The sequence below is a fragment of the Lolium rigidum genome, chromosome 3 (genome assembly GCF_022539505.1).
Source record: "Lolium rigidum isolate FL_2022 chromosome 3, APGP_CSIRO_Lrig_0.1, whole genome shotgun sequence".
NCBI classification, from domain to species: Eukaryota; Viridiplantae; Streptophyta; class Magnoliopsida; order Poales; family Poaceae; genus Lolium; species Lolium rigidum.
In genome coordinates, this window is record NC_061510.1 from 362,341,032 (window position 1) to 362,352,447 (window position 11,416).

Below are 11,416 nucleotides of genomic sequence, written 5' to 3' on the forward strand. Positions count from 1 at the left end.
GATTTTGTTTGGAGCACGGAGAGGGAAGCTTTGTGTTGCTGCCATTGTACAGTTCAATCATAATAGTGGAAGTGATTAAGCGTATGTATGTATGTATTCTGGTACATGTTGAAAAGTAAGCCGCTCATGTACTGTACTATACTGCAGATAAAGGTTTCCTGCACCCTTTGCAATCCGGCCGGGCGTGCAATGATACCGTAAGGGAGTTGCTTTTCGTACATGTACGTCCTCCTCAGAGGGAGTACTTGCAAAACTACTGATACTGTACTTATTTATTCTGGAGTCTTAAAACTAACTTGTCAATTGTTTTCTACCATGATGAGGCTATATATGATGAACACCCTTTAAGGCTTATTTTTCAAACGGCTGAAATTAAGATGCGCTTTGCTCTTAAATCGTATCAATATCACTAGCCATCTGTTCTGAATTTCCGTGTACAAATGTAAGAGGAAACGCTATACAAGTCCAAACCATAGCAGAAAAAAAAATGCTGGTCAATCAGAATGTCTTACAGGTGCCATTATTTTGCAGCGACCAATTCTTCAAGGTCCATTCTGCGCCAGCTCCCAGCCAAAGATGACAACTGGTCCACCTTATCATACAAACCAAGGAGACCACCAGTATGAACAAAGAGGACCTTTCGCCCTTCCCACTTGGTTGGATTGTTGGACATGTCTTTCAGCATGCCATATGCTGCCTTCCCGCTGTAGAAATCAAAGCAAGCATGTCCTCATTAAGCAGGGTATATATTGAATCTCTTCATGGATTGAATGGGATGGGTCTTGTGGTACTAACATCACAGGCAATGATATATCATACTTTTTACTTGAAAAAATGGAAGGACTAGCATAGATGATATCAGATATAATGTCACGCATAAAAGAAAAGTATTGCACCTGTACACTGGGTCAAGAACAATGCCTGTTGCTGCAGCTATATCCTTCACAAATTTAAGCTCGTCAGGTGTGTTCATTGCATAACCTAAGCCCTTAGCCTGTCAAGCAAATTATTCACAAATTCGAATAACATAAATAGGATGAATTCCCTCATTGTTAGTTCCATCACAAAAGTGACAGAAAGACCATGGCAAGTTGAAAGTGCATCTAGGCCTCCTATAGGTTTTGGTGATCAATGACATGACAACTGAGGACTGATTCATTACACACGTGGCCTAAAAAATGTCTAGATAAAATTTAATGCACTTAATGGCTACCAATTTTAGCACCGCTTATCTATTCCCGTGATTTAATATGATTCCATTATTAGAATAATAATGAGCATTGATGTCGCGTGCACTATAAAAGGTTGGTCTCTTCCTCCACCCTAGTGTAAGGTAACCACTAACCAACCATACACTACATTTCTATCGACCAACACAACATCTAACAAAGATGACGAGGAGGTCTGTAGTTGTGATGTTGCTTCTGATCCTCGCATTCGCCATGCTTTCATTCGGTACCTACCTATCTGTTCCTCGTGTGCACAAACTGCTTCTTTTGACAATCTATAGTCGGTGTTGTGCGACAACTTAATAAATTATTTTCAATGGCACAATGTTTTTATTTTACAGGTGCAGAAGCTGGTTGTAACACTAAACTCATCAAGCCAACATATAATTGTACATCAGCAAATTGTCAGGCGGGTTGCGAGAATGAGCTGAAGCATATGGCATGCCCAGGTTGCTCCGTCAGTCCTGACACCACGTGCTTTCAAGATGCTTGTAACTGCGTTATATGCACACATATTTGATTGGTTTTTCTTCTACGTGGAGGGACATGAGTGCATGTTTTTACAAAAATAAAACAAAATATGTAGGAGAAGAATAATTAATGTTATGCGCTCGATCCGTACCTCAACAGACGTGTCTTTCTACTAAGATTATTTCTGCTTTAGTCAATTTTGTAAGTGGAAACATGGATGGTGACCCCTACTTCTATTCTTATGGTTGTAGCACAAGGTTCTTAGTTTGTAGTATTCTAGGTTTTAGTGGATGAAATATACACATTGAGTATAAGGACACAATACTATTAAGAAGGTCACAAAGAACTAGGGATGGACTCTTTTGCAAGATTCGAAAACAATAGAAGTTATACAAGATACTCACATCTTCAATCCTGACTATATGATTCATGTCTAAGGACACCATACTATTAAGAAGGTCACAAAGAACTAGGGATGAACTCTTATGCAAAATTCGAAAACAATAGAAGTTATGCAAGATACTCACATCTTCAATCCTGACTATATCATGTGAATTCAAACCAGATTGAAGTCCATCAATATGAACTTGAACATTGTCGTAGAAGTATTGAGGGCCATAGCAAACTGAGAATCCATGGACCTATCAAACAAGTGGTTGATTAGTATGGAAACATCAGCAAAATAAGAAAATGCCAAAGAAATATCATACTTTTGTCTTTAAGCTACTCAATTGTGATCCTAAAGCAAGACCAGCAACGGTTCCACCACTGCACTAGGTTCAATCATCAAATCATAAAGTGAAAACATAGCAGCCTCAATGATGCAGGCATGAAACAACAGAAAACATGTACATAAGAAATAGCAGGTGTTACTGAAATACCTGCCACATGCAACAACAATATCATCGAACTGAACATCACCAGATAACTGAATTTGCTGCTCAATCTCCCTTACCGCTTCAATATATCCCCTATAACCGCAAGATGTCTATATGTTACACACGTAAAACTGAATGTTATAAGCAAAATTATCATTTATGTGAATTTATGAGGCCTTTCACAACTTCAGCTTTTCTTTTTATACCGCAGAATCTTACATTAAGTTTGCACTTGAAATTTTATTAGGTCTCTTAGCGGCACTAACTGAACATCATACACTAATATTTTCTAAAACCCCATATCATATTGAACACAACAAGTCAAGTTACTATCTATGCTCAACTAGTTAGCCACCGCATGAGATATTCTGGAGACGCTCTTCCTTACATGACTAGTAGAAGCCAAGTCCACGTCAAACAGTTCAACAATAACTATTTTTTCTATGATGTATGTTTCTGAACCATGACTCCATGACACATAACGGGATAAATATTGTTCGAAGATGAAGGAAGTCGTGGTAGATACGTGGATTTAAATAGATATAGGTTAGGTGAAAATTTTGAGATATAATCGGTGGTTCTTGTTTTTCTCGAACATATAGATATATGGTATCTTTGTACTGTGTATGTGTAAATCCTTAATATTTCCTATCAGAGTAAGAACTCCTAGCGTATCGGACTCCTACAATTCTAGGAATTTTGATCAGTTGGAAGTATCCCCTTTCATGTTTCCTTGCTGGCACAACTCTTAGCCCTGCATCCGATGCAATGTACTATTGTCCACAACACACCAAGACAACCACCAATCCACAATATTATTCCATGAGGAATACTCAAACGTATAAGAAGGAATTTTATAGAACGAAAATTGTAGTTTAACAGTTGTCATATGAGATAAGATCATACCAATTTCCCAATGAGTTGGATCCACCACCAGGAATCACATATGGCTTCCGCCCTTTTTCCAAAAGCCTCTTTTTTAGTAAGTCTGTTAAAGCCTATAAGAAATAAATACAAGATGTTATACTGAAATTTACTAACAAATTCAAAAGGTACATCATAACAAATAATGCTAGGCATAAAAAAATATAATAATTGTGGCTGTGGAAGGGCATATCCAAGAATTTCAAAGGACAAAAAATGACACTAAGTATTATGATCTGAATAAAATACCAAAAGGTGTGCTATGTGATGTGATGATATTTCGAAACAAAAAGGTACCCTGTCAAGCAAGAATAATGTGTGATTCATGTATGAAAAATGATTTGGCATAATTTCTCGGAGATAACTATGAAAATCTCTAAGCACTCCCCCCGCAATATGAAAATAGCTGAAAGTACCAACCACATAACACATAATGGAGGAAAGCATACCACACTCCCAATTCTCGTAAATTCTCCTTTTGAGACAAGATCAATGTGCGCTCCTAGCAGTCTCTCGACAAGGAGATTACCAACTAAACCAGGATCTTGATCCACAAGAAGCTGGAAACATTCCACCAAAACCAGGTCAAAAAATGGACTACCATAGAACATTCTATTAATTTCACCTCATAAAGCACATAACTCACCCTGGAAGTAACTAGTATCATATAGCAATCAAGATTAGCATACTTGGCAGCCACGGCAGTCGCTCGGCAATGGTTGCTCTGGATACCACCGACAGTTATAACGCAGTCAGCGCCCTGCGCTATGGCATCTGCCATGAGAAATTCGAGCTTCCGAACTTTGTTGCCGCTCAGTTCCATGCCAGCTAGGTCATCCCGCTACACTTTCGTGAAAGTTTTCACATCAGAATCGAAAAGCAAATGCTACTAATGAACCAACTATGAAATTAAGATCTCAATTTTTGGAAACTGAACAAAGTTTTTTGCTCTTCTGTTTCACCTTGATCCATACTTCCGTGTCTTTCGGCAAATTAGGCAGGTTCCACTTGTGAATCGGAGTTGGAAACTGTTTTGATCATTAAAAAAAGGAGTTAAGTTAGACTAAAGATTCCACGTTATGTTGTCACTCTAAAGTCTAAAGTACTTCATATCTACATACCAATCAGTCCAAGCTGCTTTGAATTAGAACAAGTAGGGATCAGGTGTTAATTACTTGGCCGAGGGTGAAGCTGTGTGACGGGGCAAGGGAGAGTTCCGAGGCCCAGGACGGCGCCGTATAGGGCTTCTTAGAAAGAAAGCCGCCGATATCTGCTGCGGCAGAAGGTACAGCGAATGCCACGCCGTTGGCAGTGGTCGAGGTCCGGCGGTGTACCACCTGGGGTGAGAACAATGGGAGAATGGAAGTGCTGGGGAGCATCTCTCTGGAAGATTGTTATCCGGCGGAAGATTGAACTCAGCCGATTATAGTTAATCGTATAATTCACCGACTGATTCCTACTCCCCATACATCCGAGCAGAACCTATGCAGCAGCAGTTCTAGTTAGTACAAGCAAATTAAGCATGTATGCAAGTATTCAAATAACCTGTGAGCCTTTCAGAGAATTCAAATCAGTACGTACAATCTAGCTGCCATGTTGGAGGCATGTACCTTAGGGTTCAAGCTTGCGATAAGGTCAGATCGGAGGCGTGTGGCGTAATCAGTTGGTCTTGTCGTGGTCTGGAGCGACGGCGAGCGCGCGGCCGCTGCGTCCTCACCGCCTCACCGGTCTCCGCCGCCGGGCCCGAGGGTCAAGGGTCGGACTTAATTTGTTCTACTTTCTCCTTATTAGGTACGATGGAGTTCGATGGGAGTTGATTCGTCGGTCTACTCCGGGGTCCGGGCACGCAGATATAGTTTCCGAACGGACGGCTCCTCGAGTTTGTTTCTCCAGACCGGACCGAAATTCCGAAAATCACGGCAGCCGTTATTGCTAGTTAGTAGGTACCCGTCGTCTCCCGTAACGCCTCCCAAATAGATGCCTCCATAGATCGATCGCCATGGTCGAGCGACCATTCCATCCTCGTCGCGCCGCTCCTCCGATGGCCCCTACTGTCCTACCCTCGCCCCGTTCTCCAACGATGCTGGTCAATTCCGGCCGAGCACATGCGGCGGCTGCTTTGTCTCGTGTGCCGGCGGCACGCATGTCGCTCTGCCGCCATTACTGAACGGCAGGGTTTTTCCAAGGCAGCTCAATCCCGTCCCTGCTTCCACTGCACACTGTTCCAGCTATCTCCTTTCAACCGCAACTCGATCCAAGGAGAAGGTAATATCTAGACCTAGATCTGCTGTGTGTCTATTTTATGAAATTTATGAAGTGCAAGTTCTTGTAGTTTTTTTTTCGAGAATACACCCTGGAAGGTGTATTATATATATATAAGAAGGGGCAAAGAAGTCCAGCGACGCCGCAAGGCGGCAAGTTCATGTTGCCAACATGGGGTGGCAGCTCCCCCACCCAAAGCCTACTCTCATAACTGCCACCGCAACTCCACCGGCTCAGGGAAGCCAAAACTATCACTACGAAAGAGCCTAGCTAGACGCCACCTCCCATACTCTTCCCTAATCTTCGTCTTGATTGCCAGGACCGCCGGCCTCGCCTTGTTGAAGACAACATCATTTTTGTGTGTCCAGATGGACCAGAAGACTAGGATCAGCGAAGTCCACATGTCTCGCTGCGAGACACCTTGTCCCGGTCTTGAGGTCCACCAGGAAACCAGGTCCTCATCAACAGCAGTTAGCCAACCAAGCTTACCCCAACGGCTCAGAGCCCATGTCCAAACCTCCTGAGCCACGACTCACCCCAGAAGCAAGTGTTGATTCGTCTCTGGCTCCTGACTGCAAAGGGGGTAAGAAGCCAGGGCGGGAGGGCCGCACCTCTGCAACCTATCAGTTGTCCAACATTTGTTTCTTGAAATGAGCCACGCGAAGAACTTGTAGGAGTAGGGAACACGTGAGCGCCAGATCTGAGAGGCCGTCAGTGCCCCAACCCTGCCAGCAAAGAAAGCCTGATAGGCCAAGCTCGCAGAAAACTTTCCATATGCGGACCAGCGCCAGATAAACTCATCTGAGCACTCTGGCGCAAGCCGGACTGCGCCCACAACACGCCAGAGCAGGAAGAACTCCGCCACCGTGGCATGCCCCAAGTCTGGGCCACAGTCTCGCAGCCACTCGCCGCCAAGGCCCTCCTTAACCGTGCGTGAGCTGACCTTGCGGCTTGCCACCAAGGCCAGGAGGTTTGGCGCAAAGTCGGAGACCTGCGCTCCATTGAGCCACCTATCCTTCCAAAAGAGCGCACGCTCTCCGTCACCCAGGATCACCACTGTAGCAAACTCAAAGAGGGCTCTAGCTAGGAGCGGAATCTGAAGGTTGAACTCCGCCAAGCTTTGGTCGAGTCTACCCTCTGCAGCCACTCGTAAAGGCAGCGCAGAGCAAGGTTCAGCAGGCGTAGATTAGGAAGACCCAGCCCCCAAGCTCCTTGGGGGATGTGACCTGCTCCCAAGCCACCGGGCAGTGTCCACCTTTCACATCAAGTCTGGCCTTCCACATGAAACCCCGACAGATCTTGATCAACGCTGCAATGTCTTAGGCGGGATGTCAAGTGACATCATGGAGTGAATCGGGATAGTCAAGAGGGTCGTCTGGACTAAAATGGTCCACCCCCCACGCGTCAGTAGCTTGGCGCACCAGGGCTGGAGCCTGTTCGCCACACTGTCTACCATGGGCTGCAGGCCTGCAGCTAGGCCACAGTGCGTTTACGGAGTCCCAGCGGCAGCCCCAAGTACTTACATGGCCACACCGCCACCTCACAACGAAGGATGTCATGGGCAAGGTCGATCTGCTGAGGGGAGCACATGATGGGATAGATAGAACACTTGGCGAGGTTGGTGCGAAGGCCGGAAGCCTCACCAAAGTCCTCCACAATGGCCGTGCAAGTGAGGAGATCCAACCGGTCCGGCTTGAGGAAGGCGACCACATCATTCGCGTACATAGAAGTACGATGCCGAAGACCGTGGTGCGCCAGGTGCGCAAGCAGGCCATCGGCCGCGTCCCTCTCGAACAGGAGGTGGAGCACGTCCATGACATTGTCGAAGAGCAAAGGGGCGACAGGGTCCCCTTGCCTAAGTCCACGCCTGTTGGAGATTAGGCAGCCAGCCAATCCATTGACCAACGCCCTCGTGGACGTCGTACCGAGAAGACCACATAACATCGCTATCCACCATGGGCCAAATCCAAGCTTGGAAAGGACCTCGAGGAGAAAGGCCCAGTCTACCGTGTCGAAAGCCTTGGTGATGTCGAGCTTGAACATTACCGCCGGGGTCATGGTGGCATGCAAACTCCTAGCTTTGCATTGAACCAACTGGAAGTTATCGTGAAGACAACGCCCCCTGATGAAGGCACTCTGATGCGGCCCCACGATCTGTGGCATCTTCGGCGCGAGGCGGGAAGAGAGCACCTTGGCCACCAACTTGGCCACACTATGGATGAGGCTAATGGGTCAGAAGTCACGTACCTCGACCGCGTCTGCGTGCTTAGGGAGGAGGGAGATCAAGGCCTGGTTCGTCGGCTGAAGACCACGGGCATCACCCCTCCACAAGGTCTCGAAGGCCTCCATGACATCGTGCTTTATGATATGCCAACGCACGGTGTAGAATCTACTGGTGAAGCCATCTGGTCCAGGAGCCTTGTAGTTCTCTATCAGTTGAAATTGTGAAATCCGTGTGTTTTAAAAACTATTAATAAAATTCGGAGGGCCTTCCTGTGGAAAGGAATCGATGCAGTACAAGGAGACCATTGTCTCGTAAATTGGAAAGATATTTGTCATCCAACATCGCAGGGAGGATTGGGAATAATGAACTTGAATTACATGAGCACAACATTGCGGGTCAGATGGGCATGGAACCTTCAAGCTGAAGCAGGGAAACCATGGTGTTCTCTTGCTGTGCCTTTAGAAGAGAAGGACATGGATCTTTTTAACGCCGGTGCAACAGTGGTCGTAGGCAATGGAAGGAGATGTTATTTTTGGATAGATAAATGGTTGAACGGAAGAACCATAGAACAGATTGCGCCACAGGTCGTTCCTCTGATTTCTCCGTCAGTCGGAGCTAGAAGAACCGTGGCTGAGGCGGTCGTAAACGGCACATGGCTAGATGACATCAAGAAACCAATGAATATTAGAGCATTTCTACAAGTCATGAACATTTGGGACAAAGTGAACAACATACAGCTATATCTGGCCATGGGCAGCCCGGGCCGAACGGCCCGGCCCAAAATTCCTGGGCTGGGTAGCTGCTGGTGTGACCAACGGGCCGGGCTTGGGCATGGAAATTCAGCCCGAAGAGTAACTCGGGCCAGGCCTGGTTACCATTTTAAGCCCAAATTTGGCCCGGCCCGACCATCTACTCCACCATCCGTCCATCCGCCTAAACAGGCCAAACAGCGAGGCCCAACCTACTGGTGCCCTAGCCACACACAGCAGACACCCCCACTCCTCCATCCGCCGACCGCCGCACATATATCTGGGCATTTCTCGGGCTGGGCCAGGCTTCGGGCCAGGCCTAAAAAAGCCCGTCGTAATTCTACCGGCCCAAGCCCAGCCCGGCCCGACGCATTTCACCATTCCATAGGCCCGAGCCCGGCCCGACGTAAAGCCTGATGGCCCGACAGCCTAGCCCAATGGCCCGACGAATTAACAGTAGCACATGTTTTATAATAAACCACCAACACATAGCAGTGTAGCTCCAGCTTTTATAACATAAAAATGATAGAATGTACACAAGCAGTAACAGTAGCAGATTTCAACTTCAAAATAACATAACAGAAGCAGCAGCTTTCAACTACAAAAATAATATTATATACAAAACAGTAATAGCCTAATAGGTACCAGCAACCGTTTTGTAGATTAAATCAACAGAAATAGCAACAAAGCAATAGGATTTAACAATATTATATTGATCAGCAACTCAGCAGTATGCCTTCACTTAACAGTTCATACTTCACAGGCATGATAAACATTGATAAAAAGTTTGAAAAAATACAAATAGACTCCAATATTATTACATCCAGACTCTACAGAATAGTTCACAGGTTCATGATGGAATATTCAGGACACCATCTCCTCTTTGATCCAAAAGCAACTCTTGCTTTGCTACACCCGCAGTTCTATAATATAATAGACAAAAGTTGAGAATTAGTATTAGCAAATCAACAAATAACAAGTAGGGAATTAGAGATGTACATTCTTCATCCGAAGAAGAGTCCTCTTCTTCATCAAGATTAACCACATCCTCTTTTCTCTTAGAATCTACAAAAGTATAGGTAAACAAATTAGCAAGTAGTGAAGCATAGAAATAAGAACATGAAACTAACATGGTTAAATTCCATAGCTTCTATTTTCTGTAGTTTGCAACGATACCAATCTTGCAAACACATTAAGGCGTCAACTGTCTTGGGTTTAAGTGAGCTTCTATTCGGGGTTATAACCTTCTTACTTAAGATGAAAGCAGATTCTGAAGCAACACTTGACAAAAGGACCGCAAGGATATCACTTGCCATTTTTGCTAGTTGGGGATACCTTGCTGCAGACTTGTTCCAATAATCCAAGATATCAACATTCTCGTTCAACTTCTTCACAGGTTCAACCAAGTACAAATCCAGTTCAGATTTCGCATCATGTGAGCTGGTACTTTCCACGTACTGATCGTAGTCAGCAAAGGCACCGAGTCCACAAGTACTTGAGGAACTAGTTGTTGCTATGTTTTCATTAACAGATACGCCACTACCGTACTCGTTGAATAAAGAAGTCAATGTATTTGTAACAACATTAATGCATCGGCGGGCATCATCCTCATCATATAGCTTGGAGTAGGCATACCCTAAGAACTTGAACTTAATTCGTGGATCAAGAACAGCAGCACAAGACAGGAATAGACTGTAACTAGACCAATATTTCATGAATTTCTCTCTCATAACTGCTAGCATTGGACCCATGTAACTATTTATTCCAGCACTAGCCTCAATGATAGCGCTATGAACAATAAAGACATTCATGAAGAATAAGTTGGCAGTTGGATACTTTGTACCTGAGAAAACCGTTGTCACCTTGAAGAAAACTGCCAACACTGATACATATGAGATACCTTGGCCCATTTTTCTTCATTTAGCCAGAAGTGCTCCTTGAATATGATGTCTCTCTCAGAAAACTAGTAGAACACTTCTCTATAGTACAAACAACATCCAAGCATAGTGTAGGTTGAATTTCAACGGATAGGCATATCAGGTTTCAACCTTCTTGTTTCTTCCAAATTGAAAATAGTAGTAGCAGTGGTGTAAAATTTATGCAGTCTAGTGCATGAAGCCTTTAGGTACATTATCCCATCTCTAAGTTTCCCAACAGCTACATCAATGAATGTCAAACCAGCTTGTACTACCAAATTCAGTATGTGTTCACAACAACGGATTTGAAAGAATTTACCACAAAACGGTAAAACACTTTTTGACAAGTGAGTTATCAAGCAAACAATCATCCTATCATTATAGGTTGCATTATCAAGAGTGATGCACATCACTTTCTTATCAACCCTCCATTCACGAAAAGCTAGGTGGACCTCATCGGCAATATATGCTCCATCATACGGTGGATCAATTTTTTTGAACCATACAATTCTCTTGTTCAATTTCCAATCAGCATCTATGTAATGGCAAGTAATGCAAATGCACCTATGCCTAGAGACTTCATATTTCTAATTATCTGAAGTGAAACTAACTCTACCAGGGGCAGCAAGAATAGTTTCCATCATTTCCTTTTTCTGACTAAGAAACATTGCCATTATTTATCTTTTTATTGTGTGTCGACCAGTAGCCTTGTATTGTGGACAACAAGAAGACATCATTGATCTAAATCCAGCTTCTTCTACTG

At 44.4% G+C, this 11,416-nt stretch overlaps 1 protein-coding gene across 1 annotated transcript; it reads right to left on the reverse strand.

The window, feature by feature from the left end:
• Positions 1-426: 426 nt before the first annotated feature.
• LOC124700433 (putative D-cysteine desulfhydrase 1, mitochondrial) lies at positions 427-4,881 on the reverse strand. Its single transcript, XM_047232566.1, has 10 exons — positions 4,678-4,881; positions 4,465-4,530; positions 4,149-4,343; positions 3,952-4,062; positions 3,485-3,576; positions 2,582-2,671; positions 2,411-2,468; positions 2,228-2,341; positions 897-994; positions 427-704 (listed from the first exon to the last, which is right to left on the reverse strand). Exons 1-10 carry the CDS (start codon positions 4,879-4,881, stop codon positions 521-523), a joined length of 1,212 nt encoding a protein of 403 aa, XP_047088522.1. The 3' UTR covers positions 427-520.
• Positions 4,882-11,416: the final 6,535 nt, after the last annotated feature.